Source organism: Larus michahellis, chromosome 2 (assembly GCF_964199755.1).
Source record: "Larus michahellis chromosome 2, bLarMic1.1, whole genome shotgun sequence".
In the NCBI taxonomy this organism is placed as follows: Eukaryota; Metazoa; Chordata; class Aves; order Charadriiformes; family Laridae; genus Larus; species Larus michahellis.
Genome location: NC_133897.1, coordinates 50228764 through 50252512, shown reverse-complemented (window position 1 = coordinate 50252512; position 23749 = coordinate 50228764). Strand labels below are relative to the sequence as shown.

The 23749-nt window shown below is 44.3% G+C and overlaps 1 protein-coding gene across 7 annotated transcripts in view; it reads left to right on the top strand.

Moving 5' to 3' along the window:
• The window catches only part of MYRIP (myosin VIIA and Rab interacting protein), a 235759-nt gene extending 221198 nt beyond the window's left edge, over window positions 1–14561 (top strand). For 3 of the 7 annotated variants that reach the window (XM_074575264.1, XM_074575265.1, XM_074575269.1), the window contains 6 exons: window positions 1292–1486; window positions 5175–5336; window positions 7235–7339; window positions 7435–7495; window positions 8775–8893; window positions 9577–14560. In XM_074575264.1, coding sequence (XP_074431365.1) covers window positions 1292–1486; window positions 5175–5336; window positions 7235–7339; window positions 7435–7495; window positions 8775–8893; window positions 9577–9609 — 675 coding nt within the window. In that variant the 3' untranslated portion in view covers window positions 9610–14560. Of the gene's footprint in view, window positions 1–1291; window positions 1487–5174; window positions 5337–7234; window positions 7340–7434; window positions 7496–8774; window positions 8894–9576 lie in introns of all 7 variants that reach the window. The other 4 variants (XM_074575267.1, XM_074575271.1, XM_074575270.1 and 1 more) reach the window with 2 other exon arrangements.
• Window positions 14562–23749: the final 9188 nt, after the last annotated feature.

Here is a 23749-nt window from a genome sequence, read left to right as displayed (position 1 = left end):
CTAGCGTAAAAATGAACAGCTAATTACAGGCAAGAGATAATAAAAGAGGTTTTCCAGTAAAACCCCCCAGAGTTTGCGTGAAGCCAAGGAACGTTATTTCTCCTATATCCTGCCTAGGAGGCCAGCTGACATGTTGTTAAATATAGTATTTACAGAACACGCAGACATTTTTAATCAGTTATACTTCTCTGTGCTGTAGAATTTACTATGTGGAATCCAAAGACTGACTACTGACTGTTTCCTCAGTTTTGATCCTCAGATACTTTGTTTATGGAAAAATTTACAGATGGGCGGGCCCCTGATTCACATGCATAAGTATTTGCAGGTTTGAGAAAATAAATATAGATTTAAACTTCCCACACTTTCTTTTAGGCAAAGCAGCACTAAAGGTATTGCCCATAAATTCAGTGACAGTATTTGTATTGCCTTTAACAAGCTTTGGCTCAATCTCCAAGCAGTATACTTTGGATGTTGAGCGTGATGCCTGAAGGTACATCAGGTGAAATTTTAGTGCCATCAGAGAAGTTGTCCTGGAGCCTAAAGCTCTGTGTAAAGCCCTGTGGGAATCAGGATAGATAATTACAAATCAGGACCACTGATAAAAAGGTGCACAGTTGTTAAAAAAAAAAAAAAAAAAACTGGATGCTTTTCCGTGGGTATTTGACATAATTTATTTCATAAATTTAAAAAAAAAAAAAAGGTAAATTGAAATTTTAAAAAATTAGGATAGAAGTGTTTACATGCTCATAGCTCAACCTTTGGGTTTTTGGGCTATCATATAATTCATAGCAAACATCCTTGTAAACTGCCATCCTGAATAGGGCTGCTGAAGATTGCTCTGCCGTGTTTGCGGCTGCAATGCGATAACTCCTGCGGATATGGAGACAGATGATTCCACATCTGTACCCAAAAAGGGAGATTGTGTTTTAAAACCTGTTTAAAACGCCATTGCAAAAATAGCTTTATCTTGGATTTTAAAGCTGGATGTTTCGGATGCTCCTTAGGGATAAGATTTGGACCATCCCTCCAGCAGAAATTGCGTTGTGGGAGGGTTGCGTGTCTGTGTTATTTTGCATGCTGTACCAGTGTGCATACCTGAAAAAGAGAGGGAGAAAAAGAGAAGTAGATTCGAATTTCATCACACGGTTCTTGTGCCTGCTCGTAGCAGTTAGGCAGTTATAGTGTTTTAGCATGGCTAAAGCTACAGCTATGAGCAAGGGGATTTTACGTGTTACCCCTCTGTGCTAATTTAATGCTGTTGTTTTCTCTGTCTACTCTTGTAACAAAACAGAAGTACTCTGCTGTCTCTCTCTGCAACATATCTACAGAGGTCCTGAAAGTCATCAATGCCACTGAAGAACTGATAGCAGAATCCACCGGTCCCTGCGATTTCCCAGCTGACGTTCAGGACAGAGGAAGAGGGACGTTCCCTCTGGGGACGGACCCCGTCAGACTCGACGAGCAGCTCACCACGCTGGAAGAAAACGTAAGAACATGAATCAGTATGTGAAAGTGTCATGTCTGCGAGTGACTGTACCTCTGTGTGTGTGCCAGCTGGAAAGGGAAAAGCATGTAGGCAGCACCAGTGGATATTCAGAATTAATTTTGGGTTATTAAACAAATACACAAACAGAACAAGAAATTCTTTTTCAAAGGGGTACTCAGCTATGTTGTTGGGTGTGGGGTTTTTTAATGTGTGCTTTAAAACATTTGGGCAAGGGGGGAGAGTTGGATATATTGGGTTTTACAAGTAATTTTAGAATCCCTACCTCAAAAGTTCACTTAAGCCTTCCGAACCTCTGCGGCTGCACGGCTGGGCCATGCCTTGCTGGAACCACACGTCTCCAAGTCCCAGCGCAGCCTCATTATTGTAAGGACAGGGATGGAAAACACGTCCCCAGTCACACAGAGAAAAAGCGGAGGAGCTCTTCCTCCACCAACACTTCCCCACCATACTGCGCTGAGCGCCCAAGGAGCCGGAGCTGCCTGCTGCGCTGTTAAAAAGAGCAGGGTGGAGAAGCCAAATCCAACAAACATTTCTGTTTGGCCACGTCCGAATCACCCGTCCTTTTTCATGATTACCTGTCATCTGTGAGGAAGAGTGTAATGCTGAATCATAGGGGGAAGTCACCACTCATTGGAAATTTTTATGCGTCCACTTAATGGAGTTGGTACACTTGGAACTTTCGATTTTTTTCTTCTTCCCACATTTAACTGATTACTTTTCAGTGATTTTTCCCCTTCACTAGGAGCTTTTAAAGATCTCGTAGGAATCTGGGCTGTCCCATTATAGCATGCTGATCAATTCAAGAAAATAGATCCTGGTTTTCTTTCGCCCCCAGAAAACTTTCAAAGACAGAAGATCATCTTGGGGGATAAAATCAGTTTCTTTCACAGAAACATACTTCCACAACAGCCCCAGGTGAGGGGCTCATGGGGAGGTAATTCATGGCAATGCCAGCCACTCCTGCCACTGGACCTGTCCTACTCCAGAGCCCTCCCACCAGTCCCCCAGCTCTCATTACACCTTCTCTGAGCTCAAATCTCCCAGCCTTACTTTGGTTCAGAGGTTTCCAAACTAGATCCTACCCCTCCTAACCTCACCTGCTCCAAAACCTTTTCCATCTCAGACCTTTCCCCCTGCCCACACCAACAGGATGCCCTCCAACCCGCCCCAGAGCACCTTGACTTCTCTCCAACCAGCTTCCAATCATAACCTGACCTCCAAACTTCTCCTTCCCACCTCTGCTCAGCCTTCCCAGGCACCCTGCTGTGCCAGCTGAGGTGCTCCTGCTCCTCCTCACTCACACACGCTGTCCTCGTTGCTGGCATCTATGGCCCTCCATCATGGGGCATCAGAGACACCTGAGCTCCAAGAGATTTTTCTATCAATCAGTCCTATTTTCTTTAGGTTTTTTTTTCCCCCTCTTGAAAAGTACAAATTATTGTGCAGAGAATTCTGGCACAGCATTTAAATGTACCTTTTCTTTACTTTTCTAAAGATGTTTCTGTTCATAATGTTCTTTTTCTTCTTTCTCTGAGCTTTTAGACATGATAGGGAAATTTTAAAAAAAAATCACTTTTTAATATGAAGTGGCTGTGGTATGTCGCACCACAAAGATGTATCATTTAAATGAATGGAAAGAATAATTAAAACCCACGAAAGCCGAAGCATTTCTATTTAAGTCAACGTGTTAACTTTATGGCCCACCTGTGTCTCCAAGCACTTCAGCAAAGATGTTAAATCAGATCACTTATCTGTTCGAGGTACATTTTTCAAAAGAATTCATTGCTGCAGTTAGACTGTGGTCTTACAAGATGCAGTTCATACAAGATGTAGTGAATTTGTTTCTTAGCAAAGTGACATACATGAAAAAATGTGTATATGTTTATGCTTTGAAACAGCTGATACAAAGGGGGAAAAAAAAAGCTATTGCAAGCAATTAGGAAACAATAATAAAATAAAAAGTAAGGAAAATTAAACACTTAAATCTTAATCTAGTCATTCTCCACAACGTTTGATCCATGAAGTCACAGCATGACCAGAAATTATTTAAATACCTGTTATGTCAAAGGACTTCATGACGTAGGAATTGTAGGCAGATACAATGACTTGAGTGGAAAACAGGTATCAAGTAAAGGTATCTGCTCAAGGATCAGGTTCAGATCCTGTTTGCTTGCCCCGTGAACCATGAAGTCAGCCACAGAATATATTTAGTTCCTGCTAGTTTTGTAGCTCCACAGTCTTTACCGCTATTAGGGCGAGTGAGGCTGCCAATGGGGAAAATCATTCGTTACCAGCCTCATGGAAACAGTCTCTTGACTATCTAGTAAATAGGCAGAAGGTGCAGTATTTTTGCATGGGTCTGCACAATTTTAAGTACAAGTCAAAATCTAATGCTTGAAAATTACACTTTTCTATAAACCAGAGACCTCCATTGGGCCGTGTACCTTAGATTTCTTTGTGAAATAAAAGAAACACATAATACACAGTGTATCATGAATTACTGCTCCGAGGAGCTGAATGGGAAATGAAACCTTTACCTGCAGTTATCAGAACTACCATAGGTGGGTCAAAATATTAAAAAATGTTTGGTTTTATGAAAAAAATTCTAAATGATGACGTCTGTTCGCTCTTTTACATGGTCCAGATAGGTCTATTGACCCTCCGCAGATTCATACCAAAGGGCGGAGGCGGGAAGGTTTTGGCTGCTGTATGTTTGGGTGGGAGCAGGATGGGATGGAAAATTGTGTTGTACATGTAAGCACAGTTACTCTATAAGAAGCTAATAGCCATATGCTGCTGCACAGTTATTTCTGCACAGTTTTGATTGCCAGAAGGCATTAGGCGTGTTTCAGTAAATACAGCTTTATATGAGGTGTGATCTGTTGACTTCCCCTTGTAGACTTCAGGGTTTTGTTATGCAATTAAAAAATAAAAAAAAGAAAACTTTTCAGCTTTCTTTTTTTTTTTGCTGGTGAATCTGGGACAAATCTGTTTTGGAATACCATTGTAGCACCTATGAAATTTGGAGTGCAGCCACCTTCCCCCTCCCTTTTCTTTGTCACGCCTCCTTTCTCTTCTCCCCTACCAAGAGGATTAGGGGACTGGAACACCCCTCTTATGAAGAAAGGCTGAAGGATTTGGGTCTCTTCAGTCTGGAAAAAAGACGGCTGAGCGGGGATCTTAAATACTTAAAGGGTGGGTGTCAGGAGGATGGGGCCAGGCTCTTTTCAGTGGTGCCCGGCAACAGGACAAGAGGTAACGGACACAAACTTGAGCATAGGAAGTTACACTTAAACATGAGGAAAAACTTCTTTCCTTTGAGGGTGGCAGAGCACTGGAACAGGCTGCCCAGAGAGGTGGTGGAGTCTCCATCTCTGGAGACATTCAAAACCCGCCTGGACGCATTCCTGTGCAACCTGCTCTGGGTGACCCTGCTTTGGTGGGGGGGTTGGACTAGGTGATCTCCAGAGGTCCCTTCCAACCCCTACCATTCTGTGATGTGTGTTTTCAGATTATTCCCCCATGATTTTCCTCTGCCAGGTGAGTCTCCCTGTAGTGGGTTAGCAAGGAGGGAAGCTCAAAGGCATCATGGAAGATGCGGTCTGCTCAAACCTCTGTTTCCACAGGGCAGAAACCGCTGACACCTCTCCCTGCCTTGTCCCTGCAGGTGTACTTGACAGCCGGCACGGTGTATGGGCTGGAGGGGCAGCTGACCAACTTGGAGGATGCCGCACGCAAGATCAACAGTGTTACGGCAGAATCTGAGCTGGCTGATCTGGAGGATCAGGTGGCCACCGCAGCCGCCCAGGTTCATCACGCAGAGCTTCAGGTGAGGACAGCAGATCCTCCCTACCTGCCGCTTTCACACAGCCTTGCCTAGCGCTTACCTCGTGTCCGCGCACACTTACTTTCAATATTCTTTTGTACTGCATGACCCAAGGATGCTGACTGCGTCCTAGGAGCTGAGCAAAGCTTAGCTGAGATGCGTAACTCAGCCCAGCCAGACACACTGTATTTGTTTGTTTCTTCCCCCAGCTTGTTTTCGGACGTGGGAGTGCAACAGCCTCTTACTGCAATGCTAATACTGAGCCTGCTCCTTGTTCCCAGTGCGCTCTGTGTCACACAGGTGGCTGTTGTCAGACTGCAAATGCAGTCTTAGGTGTTTATCTAATCACCAGGTTATAAAGTACTTTATAAAAGAAGCCAGTGTCGGTACCGTTCTACTGAAAAAGGCCGAGGGCAGCCAGCCACTAAGCCAAGCATAGAGAAAATAATTTATTTATATTTTTATTTATTTATTTATAATATATTTTTAATATATTTATATATATTAATATATATTATATTATATATTTTTATAATTATTCTGGTTTATATATTGTTGCATTATATTATATATCTCAATATATATTTATATTATAAAGTATGCTATTTTCTATTTTATATATTTATTATAAATATTTTATTTTTATATTTCAATTGATATATAATATAAATGTATTTATATTAAAATAGCAACAAAAACACTTGCACTTGCAAGCCGGCCTGGGGATTTAGCCGCCAAGCAGCACACGTCCCTGCCAAAAGGCAATCGCTCCTGTGGGCTGCGATCTAGTGTTGCCCTGGCAGGCTCCAGAAAGTCTGGGGCTCGGAAGAGAACATGGTGATCTCGTGCTAAAAGCTGAACGAGGTGACGCTGCCAGACCTCAAGGGGAGAGAGCGCTGGCAGTGATTTCACTGACCTGCCTGTGCCAGGCTTTAATGGGAGGTACCTGGGTATTTTACTCAGCAGTAGCATGCTCAATTTAGGACTGAGCATCTGACATCTCGCCGGTGTCAAGAGGGCACTGCTGCACTAGATGGTGAACTGGCAGTGACGTTTTGTTGGCTTCAGTCATTATTTTACGGTAAATATGTTAATGGCAGTGAGAGGTGAGGAGGAGAGTGGCCTGAGCTCTGCAAGGAGGATGACCAAGGCCAACTGAAGGTCTTCTGCAGAGTCAATAGCTTCAGGAGCCATCCTGAATCAGGAGTGGGGTTACATGTCTGACTTCTCTGACACTTCTTTCCCTTCTGGCAACATTTGTTTCCACTAGTTTGGACATCAGCCTACTTTCCCCCCAGGTGTTTCCTTTCTTGGACTTTTGTTTTTTCCTAGCAATTTGTTTTCCATTGAGTGTTTTTATATAGTGTGTACCTGCATTTATGCATGTTTGTGTTTAATGCATAAATTATAAATCTTTAAGCTCAAATGTTTAGATTTCGTGATGGAGGATGTACTTGGTGTGCGCATGGAATGAATTTTTGAATTAGGAAATGTGTCCCACAAAGTCATTCTTTAAATGTGGCCTTTGAAAAAACACGGCTTGAATGAATTTGGGACTATGCAGCTAAAGCTAAATGGGAGATGGCAGACAGGGGTTTTCTCTCCTCCTTTCGTTTTTTGCTCAAAAGGAGTAAAATGCTTCTTCCTTGGAGTTACACGGTAGGTTGGATTGTTCTTTTACTCCATCTTTCCTAACAAATTAAGCTTCTTTTAACATCAGGACTAAAGAATACAGGAAAGTGTCAGAATTGCTGAAGAAGTTAGCCATCTGTTTATATTTTTTGATTAAAGAGAATTTGACTGGGGGAGGGATATACTTTAGTAGTGGCATCCGCAGTAATTTTAAAACTTCTTTTTCCCCCTCCCCATCTGTCTGTCTCTCTCTTTTATTTTCTTTGAAGATTTCAGATATTGAGAGCAGAATATCAGCTCTCACTGTTGCAGGCTTGAACGTGGCTCCATGTGTTCGCCTGACAAGGAAACGGGATCAAAAGCAAACAAACCAGGTGCCAGAACATTATGTAGTATTCAAAAATACATTGGGGAAATCTTGCCTCTTTTTCTGTAATGGAGTTGAGTAATACGTATGTGTTGTTTACAGATGCATACAATAGACACATCAAGACAGCAGAGGAGGAAACTTCCAGCTCCGCCAATAAAAGGTGCACTGAAGTTGTTTTGCACATTCTGTATAGAGTCTGTCTTTATAAGGTTCAATATAATGTACAGTTCAGCAAAGAAGGGGAAAGATTAAGTTATAAAATGAACAGAGGAAGCCTAAATATGTCCACCTTCCTCATTTCCCATTGCACTTGCTTTACACAAAACACCCATTTGGCACATTAAAAAGCATTGCCACTCTCTGTGGAAGCTGTGACGGTGGCAAATTAATAGGAGCAGAAGGCTGGGAAAAGCAAATGAGAAATGCTGCAAACCTGTCTTGCAGCAGGGATGCTGCTACTCTGGCAGGCCTGGGGTTAGGCTGTGACGCCCAAGCAGTCACAGTGCTTAATTACCAAAACCCAGTTGTCACCCTCCACAAGGCACCATTGCTTTATGAAAGCCTTTGTCTGCTGATTTCCGTCCATATGAATCACATAATCACAGAATGGCTAGGGTTGGAAGGGACCTTAAAGATCATCTAGTTCCAACGCCCCTGCCATGGGCAGGGACACCTCCCACTAGATCAGGTTGCTCAGAGCCCCATCCAGCCTGGCCTTGGACACTTCCAGGGATGGGGCTTCCACCACCTCTCTGGGCAACGTGTTCCAGTGTCTCACCACCCTCATGGTGAAGAACTTCTTCCTAACGTCCAGTCTGAATCGACCCATCTCTAGTTTTAATCCATTCCCTCTAGTCCTACCATTACCCGACATCCTAAAAAGTCCCTCACCAGCTTTCTTGTAGGCCCCCTTAAGATACTGGAAGGCTGCTTAAGGTCTCCCTGGAGCCTTCTTTTCTCCAGACTGAACAGCCCCAATTCTCTCAGTCTGTCCTCATAGGAGAGGTGCTCCAGCCCTCGGATCATCCTCATGGCCCTTCTCTGGACACATTCCAGCATGGTGTGGCTCAGAGATGTTCCTGTTATGTCAGGCTATGGCTGTGAATTGGCTTTATAAAATAAAGTGCTTTTTTTCTTTCATGTTTTCTCTTGTTGTTTTTTTTTTTAACCCCCCAGTGCATTATCTCTGACAATTCTAGGGCCCACTTCACCTTGCATTACTCTTGTTTTACTCTTGTGTAATTCCACTGATTGACGTGGCCTCAAACTTTAATAAATTTGGAGTATCACAGCCTACTGCTTTTCATTTAAATTAAATCCAGCTTTCCTCATACGACTTAGGGGAAGTTTTATCTCTAGAAGCCGCGACTCTTCAGGACTATTGTCACATCTGTTTCAATCTGTTATGTGAAAAATCTCTCTTTTTGTATTTTTCCCAGGTGAAAAAATAGATGGTTCTCTAGTTACCACTGTCAGAACATTTAACAGAAACTTCATGCTTCAAGGATCTCTAACACAAAGAACTAAAGAGAGGAAAAGCACTGCCAAGGATTTAATGGTAAATTCATAACAGATGTTTTTAAAACTGCTGCTAAGAGCAGTAGAGAGAGAGATAGCAGTATTTGTGTAGGCAGCTATATTTCAGCATCTTTACAAAACTTCTCTTAAGAGTTTGAGGAGAAAGAATAGAGACTGCTGAGGCAGCTCTGAACAAATACGATGGGTGTCCTTGGAAGATGTCTGAACTGTATGCCATAGTTATAGCAGCTGTGCGCTCCTGAATGCCAGCCTGCGTGAATGTATTCTGTCTGTCAGGTCTCCAGGAATGTCCTACCCTTCTTTTTAAAGAAAATTAAATAAATCAGTGGTCCTCTGCAATTCAGGCTTGCCCTCACACACCAGCCATTGGTAACTCAGTGGGTGAGAGTCACCTTGAATCTCACTAATTTTTGAGAAATGTTCAAAGGCTACCGGAGTGGAGTTTCAGGGGTAGATAGGTCACGCATTGGCTCTGCAGGGTTTGAACAAACAGGCTTCACCAGACAGCTGTCAGTCATTTCTTCTAGAGCAGCTGTAGCGGGATAAGAAAAAAAGCTGACTGTCCCAAAGCAGTCTGCCACTAGATACATGGAAGATAGGTGGGGAGGTGAGAAGGGGAAGGACCTTCTCCCTAGAAGCTTCAGCAAGCTTGTTTTGTGTTTCGCTCATGTTTGTTTTCTTTCCTGTCCCTCTCCGTTCTAGGAACCTGCTATAGGATCTGCTGTGATGTACTAAACCTACACTTCCCTACTGCCAATAACACACTGCCTAAGGCTGTACACTAGAGTGCCTTTACTTAACAGCCATTGCGTATGTCCAGCTGAAAATGGACCCTCAAGAACCCACAATGCCTCAGTTATAGGGCTTCGTTTGGATACCTCACTGAGAAAGCTGTCCAAGTCTTCAGCATTGTGGTCTGCTAAAGGAAACTCTGCCTTAAAGTTCTCACAAGACTCTAGAAAGGATGCTGAGTTTCAAAAGCAAGGCTCCACATTTTAAGATGCACTTTTTTTCCCCATTGATTGTACTGAAGTATGTCGTCTTTAAACTGCAGTATGTTTTTGTAGACTCGGTCAATCAGAATTATAGGCCAAGATTTCGTACAAAAAGAATGAACACAGCAGACCTGTGATCCATATTTGCTGGCCTCTTGCTGTTCACGTAGGCATCCATCTTGTCGAGCAATAAGAACAGCTCTGTGCAGCATATGCTGCTTTTCAGCTGCATGGTGGGAGCAGAGGATCAACGTACCTAGCTCTGCTCCCAGCGAGTCAGTGGAAGTTTTTGACAGGGTTTGTAGGAGGAGATGCGATGTGCAAAGGCTTCTCTGTTCACTGTTTGGCAGAGTTAATGTTCTAGCTCCAGAGCCAGGTGTTTTGCTCTTGGTGGCAGGGGGGAACATGGATGTCACGTTGAACTGTGAATTGGTGGCAGCACATGTGGACCAGGTGTCTGTTGAGTTATGATCCTGGCATCTGGAAATATCTGAATACTGCTGTGAAACCCACACCTTTGTATGTCTCGTTCTTCTTGGTAGCATTGTCTGCTTGGTGGTGTCCAACCACACGCTAGTTCAGAATAAGTTCTGACCAAATCTTTAGGATTGGAGAAAGAAAGTAGAAGCATTGTGGATGAGATCTCTGCTGACTGGCTGGTGGTCGTAGGGTGGCTGCAACCTGTAAGAGGTTCCCTTCTGCAGTTTCCTGGCTTTTCTCAGGAGGGGGCAAATGTAGCCCAGGTGTCTCTTCCTTTACTACTCTGTAGCCGACATAGTAGCCGGGGCCTGTCACGGGTGCCACGTGCATTCCACTACCATTGGACCACTCCGAACTGGATTGGGAATAGTAAACTTTCTTTCATAGAGTTCTTGAGACCTTTGAAAGGTGGATGAATCTAGAAGGCCCTTGAGCAGATGCCCAGGGGGGAAGATGCTGCTTACAGGGTGTCCCTCTCACCCTTTTTGGGGAGGACATGGCCAATTTGCGGTACTTTTTGCTCTGAAGAATACAAAGGAGGTCGTTAGAGGAGGTGATAAGCCAGTGAATCCCGTATCTTCCACACAAAGTGCAGAGCAAGTACCCAAATGCAGATTGGATTGAGGGGACACGTGCTGTGGGCTGGCAAGTTCCTCCTCAGGACTAAGGAATGGTGAGGTCTCCTGAGGGCAGTGGATACCTGGGGAGGAGGAGAGCTGCTCCTTTCCCTGCTCCCAGACAACCCCACTAGGAGAATGCCGCATATGACCTGCCACGCAGCAGGAAAGCAGTCCCTTGGGACACCAGGCTATGAAATGTCTATGGTTGGGCAAATACGAGGAAAACTGGGCAAATTTCCTGGCTAGGCTGAAATTAGGGGGGGCAGGTGGGGAAGGTGAGGAATGGCTGGATGGGACGGTTGGAAGAACAGTGCCAGTTGCAAATCTGACACCCACGTTTGACATCTAGCTTGTCGGTACTGTGATGTCCAGATTCTTGTAAGGAACGCACAGGATAAATACAACCATCTCCCCACCTAGAATACATAAGCGTCGCTCCATCCCTTCAAGGAATTTCCACCTGCCCAAGATTTGACCGGATGTGTTCATTCTGGGTGAAATTATGCCTTTTTTTACTCTCACACGAGTTCTCTGGAATTGGTTTGCACAGATGTGAGAGCAGAATTTGGCCCACTCTGTTTAATATATAAATATATATATAAAACAAATAGATTTTATTTATATATGCAATCCAGTAAAGGAGATTAAACAGAGTAGGATGCCTAGTAATTTTTTTTTTTTTTGTTATCCAGTCTCCTCCTGCTCCTTCCTTGACTGTTCTCGTGTATGTATACGATACATTCCCAGGTTCTGGTTTATGCAGGTATGCGTGTTATGAAATGTCATTAATGGTGGTTGGTCTACATATTCGTCTAATAAATAATAACTAATATTGTGTATGTAATATCAATACAGAAATTACTAATTTTAATAGAATAACTCTTTGGCTTTTGTTCTGTTAGTGTGATTTAAACAAGCCAACAAAGTTTGGAATAGGTTGTTTTCCTTAAGAGGCATGAAAAGCAATTATTATCGTGTTACAATGTTAAAATATTCAGTCTTCTTTGACAGAAAAATGTGTACTGTGTAGGCATTGCAAAAAAAAACAACAAAAAAAAAGAAAAAAAAATCCCATCTGCTATAAGGCATTTGAATTTTTACAAATGTTTATTGTGCCAAATATGTGCAGAGATATAATTTACTGTTTTAAAAAAAAAATCATAAAAGCATATGTTATAGCACACAAAGAATTATTTTGTCATCAAGTGATTTCAATCTTTAGTGTTAATATTTATATTTAGATTAATTTTTATAAATGAAAATATTTTAATGGGTAAAATGAAGACTATATGATCTATTTGATTAAGTCTGAGTGAATATTAAGCTTGCCTTTGTTGTTGTTATCTGCATACTCGCCGAGAATTATTGTCAAGAGAAATTATAAAAGAGTAAAAGCGATTTATGAAAAGAATGCCTTTTCAAGGACTTGATTCATAAAGAAAAAACAAAAGTTCTTCTCTGTTGTTTGGATTTATGTGCACTTTGGCCAGGAAGCGTGCAGAACGGGCTGCCGCACGCAGAGCTCAGGTCCTGCCTGTCCACAAACGACCCGTCCCTCGTCAAACCCAGGAGATTCCAACTCCGCAGAATCACCTTGCAGAGCTGCGGGGAGGAATACACGTTAACGCACCCGGTTCAGATTTTTTCCGCTGGGGTGGGAGGGATCCTGTTAGGAACGTTTGATGGCTAGTCTTCTGCAAACTCTCGAGTCTGTTGGGCGAAAGACCATCTCGAGCAGAGTTTCTGTAACGCTCACTGGGATCGCGACAAAATGACAAAATGAGCAAGAACCCTGCTCGTGAATGCTTATCAAAATATTTCTTTATCAGCGTATTTTCTCCACCATGAGGGCATTCATTTAAACTAGCATGTTTTAAGTAACACTTCGGGTGTTAAATGTTGTATTATAAATAGGAGTAACTACCTTATTATAATAAAAATCCACTCCTTACTGACGGACCATTCGCAAAGAGGAAAAAAGCGGTTAAATTATCCGCAATGATTAACTCAACCACTACTATATTTTAGTAGTAGCTCTAACAAAGCACAACTAGAAATGCACGTTCATTCTAATTTGTCTTTTGCAGAATGATTTGTGGCTTGGATTTAACTTTCAGTCATGAGCTAAATTGTAAACTATGTTTTTTTGGATATAAGCCGTAGATTAAACTCCATTCAAATATTATTGCTGGCAATAGTTATTAATCAAGGTTAAGTATATTGTAAATAAAACTTCTTATAAAATGAATATAACAAAGTTAATTACCATGGCAAACATGGGTATTGAGCCACAACGCCAGGCTTATTGATGTAGACTAATGTAGTAGATAGCACAGTGCTTGTGATCCTCAAAGAGCGACTTCAGCTTGGTCAGGTAACATACTTAGAAACGACTACGTTGTTTTAAAGGGAATCAGCTAGTTTAGGCCCTTAGCCCTTTTGGATGATGGTGCATGATTACGTGCAGTAGGCACAAAACTACTCTGAAGAGTTCAATTAGCCAATTGTATTGGGTTTTTTCTTCAGCAGAGAGAAAATACTTACCTTGGATAGGAGCTCCTTTTTGTTCATTAATATATCTCTCCAGCAGTCCAGGCAGGATCATAAAGAGGCAGTGGGCAGTTCAGGGCTGCCTTCCTACGAGTGGATGTTAACAATCTACATAAAAACTGCACTCAGAGCACCAGCGTTTCATGCCATTAACACAAGTACATTAAAAATTAGTGTGAGCCTTTTTTCTTTCTTCCAACCATTGCTTTTTATTTTTACATATCAACAGCCATTGACTTCGAAACGTGACAGGAAGGCTTCATGATACGCTTAACACTGCAGAGTTTAAATCACAGCACAAAAGCTGTGTGGGTTTTTTTGGATAAACCTAACGTTACAGTGAACAGCATCAGGAGATTGGTGGGGATGTCAGGCAAAGAAGCATTTTTATAAGCTATGGTTGCACTTGGTGCTAGTGTCCATGCATTGTCTTTTACCTGCAGTCTGAATATGTTTCTTTTTGAAGGAATTTGCACAAGGAGCAGGAGGAAGAGCAGCATGGGATTGCTAGGCAAAAGCAGAAGTGGAGGTCTGAGGTGCAGAGGAGGGCACAATTCAAAGAGCAGAGGTTGGGTCACCACCTCAGGGAACAGGGATCACCAGTCATTGTCTTCTGTGTCCGACACTTTTTGCTCCCACAAAGCGTTCAAGATGAAATCCAGGTGCCTGTTTACGGGCCTTAGGCTGCCGCGGCTGCTTCTCAGCTGCCTCTTCCCAAACCGACCGATGGGGCGAACACCACGGCCCACGTACCAAAAAGGATCAATCTCAGGACCTGGAATTCAAAGCAGTCAGTGAAGCATCTACCACTGCACTTAAAGACAGCATTTCCTGAACACCTTGAGGGTGTTTGATGGCTTATTTGTAGCCGAGAAAAAAGGGAAGGAAAATAAACACAAGGGGAAAGGCTGCAGCCAGAAACACAACTTCCTGGTGCCTTTGAGGGTCACCTGCCTTATGTGGAGCCCAAAGGAAGAGGGTTCAGATGCAAAATTAATTTTCATCCACCTGGGCTGCAACCTGCAATTTGACCATAAGCCGAAGTACCCATTAATTCAGGAGGGCACAGCGTGCTTAAAAACCGACCAGAACCCTGGGAGAGGTTACAATGAAGCCTACACCCAGAAAGACCATAATAGCTCCCTGTACCACCGCTTTAAAACTGTCCTCTCTTAGCTAAAGTCCTGAAGGTCCTACTGTCCAGCCTCCATTTCTGCTGTGTGTGCACCAGGTACGGTATCTCTACAGGCCAACAAATCCACTGGGTTGCAGAGGGGGTTCCTACGTGAGAGGTAAACATAGAAAGCTAATTCTTGTTCACTTAGGAAGTTGTTTTCACGGATGACTTTTTTTTTCTTTTAATGTATCTGAAGTATACTTGACTTATTTTTAGAGTCTAGTTTAGTTTTAGAGCGGGTGTGGAGAGGGGTAGAGTTATATTAAAAGACTAAGATACAGCAACAGGGAAAATCTGCAAAGTGCTGGAGATGATGCCACCCCAAAGAAATACCAAATCATTCTAAAGCTGGTTAAATGTCAGGAACAGGAATAAATTTCAATTTAAGTGCGTTATATATCATTAAAGTCACGTGAAAGTCTTGGGCAAGGCAGCAGGTTTTTCCCCTGTGCATTTTGATGCTTGAACAGAGGAAATAAAAAATCCACTTTGGCTGTGAATTTCTCCATAAATACATCTTGTAAGACTTTCTGCACAGTATTTTAACACCCCTCCTGCCCAGGAAAACCCAAATAATTTCATTTTTTTCACCTGGGTACCTAAAACCTGAGGGTCCCCACATGCCTAGCTCTCTCTGAAAGGGGAAAGGCATGCCACTGAGAGCCCACGTGCCTTGCTCCCCACACCCACCTCTTTCCCACTCCTCATACAATTGTCAGCCTTTGCTCCCTGAGGGAAGATGAGGTTTCCTGATAAAGATTTTCTCAAAAATCTTTTGGACCGTGCATTAGCTTTTACTTGGGACGTACAGTATTGTCCCTTACCTGGCCAGCCTCGGTTCCTCACAGTGTCTCTGGAGACACTTCAGCCACTTGTACTTTGCCTTTCAGACAAGTTGTGGTTGCAGACAGAAACGAAGGTGTCTGTAAAGTGAACTTAAGCTCCTGGCCATTGCTTTCTTGTTACTCTGCAGAAGAAGTTGTGGACTACCACAGGTCTACAGAATGCAGATGAAAATTTGATCCTTAATTATTGAATGTATACTGCCTTACATTTTATTTTGTACATTAGCGTCTCCTCCAGTATTTACCAAAACTTACACCGTTTCCCTTGGCTAATCTGTATATGCTTTTACAAGTGTAAATGGAAGTACAGGACCCCATGCCCCCATTTTACCACAGAAACACCCACATGGATTTGCTGCTGAACAGCCCGACCCTGATCCCTCGATACGCCAAAGAGTGTGGGGTCACCACATGGGAGTCCATCGCATTACACCGGGTGAGACTGGTACTTACTTCTGTTGTCTATCTGATGTTTAAACGGCCTGCTCTGTCCTGAAGCAAAGCTGAGCGATATCAAGAGCACCAGCACATACACAGTGACCAGTTTTAAGTGCTTTGGTGACCACTGGGTGCGTGGTGTCCACGAGATCGGATGCCACATGATGGAGCGGTGGTGGGAAGGCTGCGAGGAGAAAAGTGAACATGGGGAACACATATGAGTCAGAGCTGTCAAGGTGAAGGAAGGTGTAAACTGTAACAGCGTATTCCTATCTATCAGAGCCATTTTATGCCTAAGTTTTGTGAAACACTGATGCTGGGGATGTCCTGTGTATTTCTGTTGGAAGGCAAATACCCAGTGAGCCATCTGCTGAGGTAGGTCTTGCAACTTGAGCGTTTTCTCATCATCAGTGAAAGACCCTGGCACTTCACAGGACATGTGAGTCCTGGCCCTGAGCTTGCCGCTGACTTTCTATGTGACCATGGGCACTGGCCACCAACGTGTGTTTTAGCCACTATCTCCGTCATCCTTTTCTCACTTGTAAAATATGTCTAACATTTGCATTTTACGCAAGCTCTTTACAACTAAATGCATTAGAAAGGTTTACTGAAAGGGAACGCTCCTCCCATGTCAGCTCACCCTTTCACGGCCAGCAGGCAAAAGTAAGATTTCTAGTTACGGTTTCCACTGTTAGATGTCCTGATTCTGTAAATGCATCCAGATGCAAACGCATGAGAAATCCCCGCCGAGAGAAGGACTGTGCAGACCAGAAGGTTCTGAGTCGGGAAAATCGCATCCAGGAGGGGAAGGATCCCGGGCTCAGGTTACCACTGCACCCTGTCTCTGGCATTTTGGACAAGTTTCCTCGCAGCAGCTCTCCCAGCTGTCATGCTTCTAACATGTGAGGTCTGCCTCTGAATTTGACAGCCTGGAGCCTCTGCCTACAGGAGCCCCGTTTGCTTAAGCATCACTTATGGTAGCTACACAGTTACAGAGCTATAGGAAACTCTCAGATATGCCTAAACAGAGGCCTCTCCCCACGTAAGGGTGGGATTTTTCCCCGCTTGCTTCCTAGGCGCTGTGCTTCGGTAGGGACAGAGCAGGAATGAAAATCTTCTGATGCAAGATGCTCCCAAGCACACCGCACAGGCAACACAACAAAACCTCCCGCAGAATCTGGTTGTGTCTTTCATTAAAATGCAAAGTCAAAAGCTCCTTAACCCCTAGCATTCAGTGAAGTTCTCTCTTTTTTTTTTTTTGTCACACTGACCGTCACTTACCAGACAGCTTAGAGGGAAGTGATTTTAACCCGTAATTGCAACAGAACTGTGAATTAGCTTTTTCTAACTTGGATGTCTCATAACAATCAGGGCTAAATGATCTTAGCATTTAAAACCATATGGGAGGAATTCTGCCTCCAGTTTCAGCTGCTGTATCTCTCTCATTGCTCCATGTTTAGCAAAACCTGAAATTCAGTTAGACAAAAATAAGAAATTTTGAAGAATCTCTCCAGTGTGCTTACAGGGTTGCTGACAGGTTTTCCAGATTACTTGCTGTCTGGATTTGTGTCTTGTTTTTCTGGGAACTGAGTGACAGAAAGGAAGAGCTCGCTTTGATCTCGTTGATGAAAATACAGGGAAAAGCTTTTAGCGCAAGCTTTCTCCTAAGCAATGCTGTGTCCCATTCTCCACCAGCTGGTCCTGTGCCCGAATCAGCCATTCTGACTACCTTCTAGAGTGCCATTATTTATTGAGCATTTTGCTTATAGCCTTGACCTGGCTAGGATTTCTGTGAAGCATGTGGCTTCCACTGCTCCTCAGTAAGTAGCGTCACACCCAAATAATCAGGGGGCTCAACACCTCCAATCCTCCCTAATTTTTCCACCTCCTAATTGTCCCACCCCTGTTTGTATGGGGAGAAACCGAGGCAGAAATAATGCCACAAACTTGACCCTGCATGATGCTGAGCGTTTCTAACCCCAGCTCCACCTTGTTGCTAGGCTTTGAGGATAAGCGCAAAATCCTAGTTATCCACTCACGGTCCCTTCACGAGTAACGGGGCTGGGAGATGGTCTGTGATCTCCAGAACTGCCTTAGCCCACAGACCTACAGCTTTCTTCCACAGGGAAAACTGAAAAAACAAGACCTCATACAGTCACTCTGTGTGTACCCTCCATTTCCAACCATTAAATGACCACCAAAAGCTTTAAAAACTTACTAGTTTCAACAAGACACAATCAAAAGCTTCAGGAATAATTTCGCTCCTGGAGCTCAGCAAAAGTCAGCACCGCTGCCATTTCATCAACTTGCCATTTCTGCTTGGTCCCTGAGCAGAAAGAGCCTTTACATTTTGGCTGAGCAACATCTGTGACAGCAGTCTGGCAACTTCTGTCAACATGAGAGGAGAGAGTTACAGCTCACGGGAGCCACTATTAAAGCTACAGTGAAGCAGCAGCGGTGTCACAGCTTGCCGTGGGTCTGCCTCACACGAGCAGTGGGAGACCAGCCTGGCTCTCCCTCTGGGCACAGGGGAACCCTCAGCATGCCAAACTCCAGCTCTGCTGCAGATCCACCAGGTCTAAACCTACCGTGGATGTCCTCAGAAGGCAGGCTATTAACTCTTTAAACCCCAAGACAGCATCTTACTGAGATCAGTGGCTATGTACCCCGGCTCCGACACAAACAGGAATGGCTTTCACGTTTGAAAGCAGCGTTAGAAATTCGCACAAGAGCTCAAAGCCTGGGCGAAGCCAGGCCTGGGCCCACGGCTCGGCTCATTTCAGGGCTGAGGGGCAGGCACTCCTGCCTGTGCTCTCCCTGCAGGGACGCAGCACTGCCGGCGGGTTCTGCCGTGTTGCCTCAGCACGGTCTCCTTCACTGCAAATACTGTAGAAAAGTTACTGGGCGCAGAGCACGGCTGTGTACATTACTGTAGGTATGCTAAAGCCAAAAAGAAAAAAGGAAATCCAGCAAGAAAGAGCCAGGACAAGCGCTGAAGCAGCTGGAGGGAGGCACTCACCTGTTTGCACCAAAGCTGCTCCTCAGGTCGCCGCTGCTCCAAGCAGAAGCAGGGCAGCTGCTGGGGGCTTGTGCCTTTTATACTGGAGAGAAGTGGGCTTGAAGGAGGAGGGGGAGTCAAGAGGTGGGCCAGGAGAACGTCAGCAGTACTAGTGAGCAAAATTCAAATTTACAAAGGGAGGGGAACGGAACTGTGGCTCTATTAGAAAGCCATTGATCAGAGCAGGGAGCAGGAGCCGAGGGCGGCGCCAGGGGACTGCAGGGGGGTCCTGGCAGGACACCTGGCTGAGGACCTCCCCGGTCCCACCAGGAGGAAAGCGGAGGGGAGGGGGCCGCTGCCATGTCCCTGTGGATGGGGGGACACAGGCAAATCAGAGCAGCACTGGCTGCCACGCTCTCCACACAGGAGAGCCCGGCTCTCCACACTGCCCAGCTGAGATGCTCTGTCTGAAGCATGTCTCTGTGGGGGGAAAACACTTGTAGCTGGGGATGAGGTATGGGGAGAAAGAGGAGACGGACAGTGGGAAGCAATCAGGGACAGCAAGCTGGAGTAGCCAGGCCACATGCCCCTTCCCAGCCCTTGCTCCTCTTGCTGTTGTCCTGTCTTTGCTTTTTGGCATCTTTTTTTGGGGGGATCTTACTTGACTGCAGCTCACGTCCCACTAAGCCCTGAACCTGTGTCTGGGGTGAACTCACCCACGCGTATATTTTAGGCCATACTGCAACACAGCACCCAAGCAGCTGATGAAATCGTTTGTGATCAGTGCTTAGGCAGGTGCTTACAGTTTTGTGGCAAAGCAAACTTCTGCATGAGGCTAATACCTCGAGCAATATTGTATTTCTACAATAGGCAGCTCTTCCATGTGGCTATTTCTAACACTATTTCTTGACTAATGTGTCAGCACAGTCTTGCTGCTACAGACCTCACTGCTTCAATAGCTAAGACCATGTTTAGTGGGAAGTTTTGCGGAGGAGCAGCAGTTGGGCTGGCAGGTGTTTCACTCCTCCTGCAGAGAGGTCGGGATGTGGAGCCCAGGGACCGCAGGCTCTCTTGCAGAGATGTTTGCAGACACCAGGGTTGTGCTCTGCTGCTGGTGAGACTGACTACCTGAACAAACAATTTTTAAGCCTCTGCTTAGTAGACAGGGCTCTGCGGCATGAGCCGGTCCATAAGCTGAGACTGGATAGGAAATGCTGCAATCCCATTTGGATGAAGTGGAAGTTCAATAGCAAATCTGTTGTTTAGTTTTTATATAAAGCTGCTTCCAGTTGAGAAAATCTCAAAGTACAAATGCCACTATTCCACTCCTACCACCTCCCAAAAGAAATTAGATTATTTTTTTTTTAGGGCCATGAAGATGATCCGAGGGCTGGAGCACCTCTCCTGTGAGGACAGGCTGAGAGAGCTGGGCTTGTTCAGCCTGGAGAAGAGAAGGCTCCAAGGAGACCTTATAGTGGTCTTCCAGTACCTGAAGGGAGCCTACAGGAAAGATGAGGAGGGACTCTTTATCAGGGAGAGGAGTGATAGGATGAGGGGTAATGGTTTTAAACTGAAAGAGGGGAGATTTACATTGGATATCAGGAAGAAATCCTTTACTGTGAGGGTGGTCACACACTGGAACAGGTTGCCCAGAGAAGCTGTGGATGCCCCATCCCTGGAAGTGTTCAAGGCCAGGCTGGATGGGGCTTTGAGCAGCCTGGTCTAGTGGGAGGTGTCCCTGCCTGGGGAAGTGGGGTTCGAACTAGGTGATCTTTAAGGTCTCTTCCAACCCAAACAGTTCTATGATTCTAAAATTTGTGGGGATGCACAATTGCAATTTTGCCTGCCCCTGCCCTTGCTCAGTATCCATGCATCAAGCGGATGACCCCATCACCACTACTGGGGAGGGCATGATCGCTAATTGTGGGGATTAAAATAAATTTCTCATTTATGTGTAATAGTTTGTTCTATGGGCACGTGTATGAACACAAATGAGAAATACTCTTCTATTTTCCAATTTCCACCTAATAACAGCTAAAAGAAGTGCCTTCCTCATCCAAGTTTTCAAGAGTTTACTCAGACTACTCAGGATTACAATTGCAAAATATGAAGAGCACTTCCAGTCCATGATAGCACAAAAGGTCTTGCTACAGCTAAGACAATCAATAACGTATGTACATGCTTTCTTCGGCACCTTCCTTTTAGTGTGTTCCCTTTGAACCTTGCAAACACTCCCTACCTAAAAATCAATCTGCATCCAAGAACCAGGCAGTGGCTGTGCTTCCGCTGTGTGGAGAGGGTATCTTCTAAGTAAGTAAAGCCCTTCATGGTTTTGCATCGTAGATATTTTCCCTTACTGCTCTCCACATTGATTTTGACCAGAAAATGTGGGTATCCTTTCTTGATCTCCAGTGGCAATCACTGGAGTGAGGGCTTTTTCTCTTCAGGATATGTAGGATACTCTCTTGTTTTGCTGTTTCTCTAAAAGCGATCTTATCATTTTAAAACAGAAGTAGAAGCCATTCTCATCCCATTTACTCTTTCTAGTCTTGCTGGCACTGCAGTGTGAGCCTTTCAATAGCACAGACCATTTTCACTAATTGACACCTACGTGGAAGTTACCATGTTAAACAAAACTGTGTGATGTCTTCATGTTAACATGGTTTGCCTATTGGTAAATGTTGTCTGCAAAATAATATGCCATACAAAGAACAATCATTACTAGGAGAGCCAGCACTTAAAATGCTCTAATATGATCAGCTGCCTTCCTTCAAGCCTGAGGTCCATCTACTGCACTATCTTGGTTTTGATGGTGGCCAGCAGAAAACACCTCGGGAAGAGTCTAAAAAAAGGGCAGCTTATTTTGACATTACCCACTAGACTATTCTCCCAGGCCCCTGATATTTGTGGTCCAGAGGCTTCCCAAGCCAAATGTTTCTTTGTGGTAGGTAGCCCTTAATGGAGTACTTTTCTTTCACGATTGCTTCTTGAACCCATGTAAATTCTCAGCATCCACAAAATCACGTGCCAAGGACTTCACAGCTCTCTCCCTGCTACAAGAAGGATCATGTCCATGCCTCTGTTCTGGACATACCACTTTCCAGTTTCAAGTACTTATTTTTTTTAGTTTTGCTTACAGTCATTCTGCCTTCATGAAAAGCTACTATAAAACTTTCTAAGCAATGACTAATAAACTATGTGACAGTCTGTTTAAATGAGCTTCATCAGGCATTTCTCTTACCAAAGTATTCTTTTACTCCATCCTCATTGACTGTAAGTTATCATTTTCTTTCCACCAGACCACAGCTGAACCCCCACAGCGCTCTGTATAGTACTCAGAAGCTTCACGTAAATCATCCTGACCTCTCAGGGTCTTTTCCGGCAGTTGTGCTTTTATTTTAATTTGATATCCCGTTCATAGCAAGGCTTACGCTTTGACTGCGGAAAGCAAGGCCACTCATGCAGCACAGAAATGTGAAAACCATTCAGACTTAGGAGGAACTGAGAAAGAGTTGTCTCGGGAAAGGGGGTCATTTTCATGAGCAAACCAGGAAGATCATCTAGACAACGGCTTCGTCTGCAGTGAAGGGGCAGACGTTTGCATGTTAAAACCTCCATCCTTTTTCTGTGTTTGAGTGAGAGGCTGGTCATGTGCTCTCTTCTTGGTAGGTGATCCCTGGGAAGGACTCAGGCCTCCATCACTACCCTGCCCCCCACACAACCAAGGACTCCTGCATGTAAAATTCCTGCGTATATTATGGGAACAAGGAGTGGGGCTGAGCCCACTGTTAGCTGGAGTGTCTTAGTGTCTCAGCAGGACGGCTGACCAGGGAGACACTGTGGGATACAACTTCTTTGAAAGGCAGCAGATGATACACAGGTGTGAAGGGCTGTGGGAAGGAAAGCAACACCCAAGGGGAGGTCAGGTTCCTGGGCAGGAAATGGTGAGGGGAAGGAATGATGGCAACGGGAAGGTATCACCTAGAGGTTGGAGTGACCAACCTGAAGTCCAGGAGGACTGCCATGGAGGAATATTCTTTGGGAAGACAGCACCAGAGGCCAACGGTGAACTACAGTTTTGATGCCAAACCCTACCATCTAGTCTGCTCAAAGAAGTAATCCGAAACTTATTTCCTTTCTACTTTTTTTCCTGGTAGGAGCCATCCACAAAGAGAAGATGAAAATCACCAAAGCAAAGACATTTGAAGCATTGGATGGAGGAACATAAATATTTTTTTCCAGCCCACCACTCTCATTTTTTTCACATGCCAGCTTGTGAATTGTTTGAAAATGCCATGAACCCATGCCTGAGCCATGAATCTGCCCAGCCTTCTGTACGACTTCTGTGTGTGAAATGAAATAAAACTTTGCTGGTTTGATTTTGCTTAGCCTGGAATGAGAGGGAGGGATAACACCGACACTTGAGCTGGAAATTCTTAACTGATACTAACTAGGAAGCATTTGCTGGTTGATAAGTGGCCCAGTTGCACTACTTGAGTTTGGAGGATTGACGAAAAGTTTTATTCAAATCTATTCAGAAAAAACATGTCAATTTAAGCAACTAGACGAGACTGTTAATTACATGTAGGTTTCCATTGAAGCTGTTCTGTACTAACATTCAGGACTGGCTTTATTTTGGAGCTATTTTTCTCTTTGAGAAAGAGGACCATCTAGTGGTTAACACAAAAATTACCTTCTTGCTTTCAATCATTACTGACCAAGGAATGAACCCCCACAGGTTTTAAACGAAAGCATGTGTATCTTGAAATCTG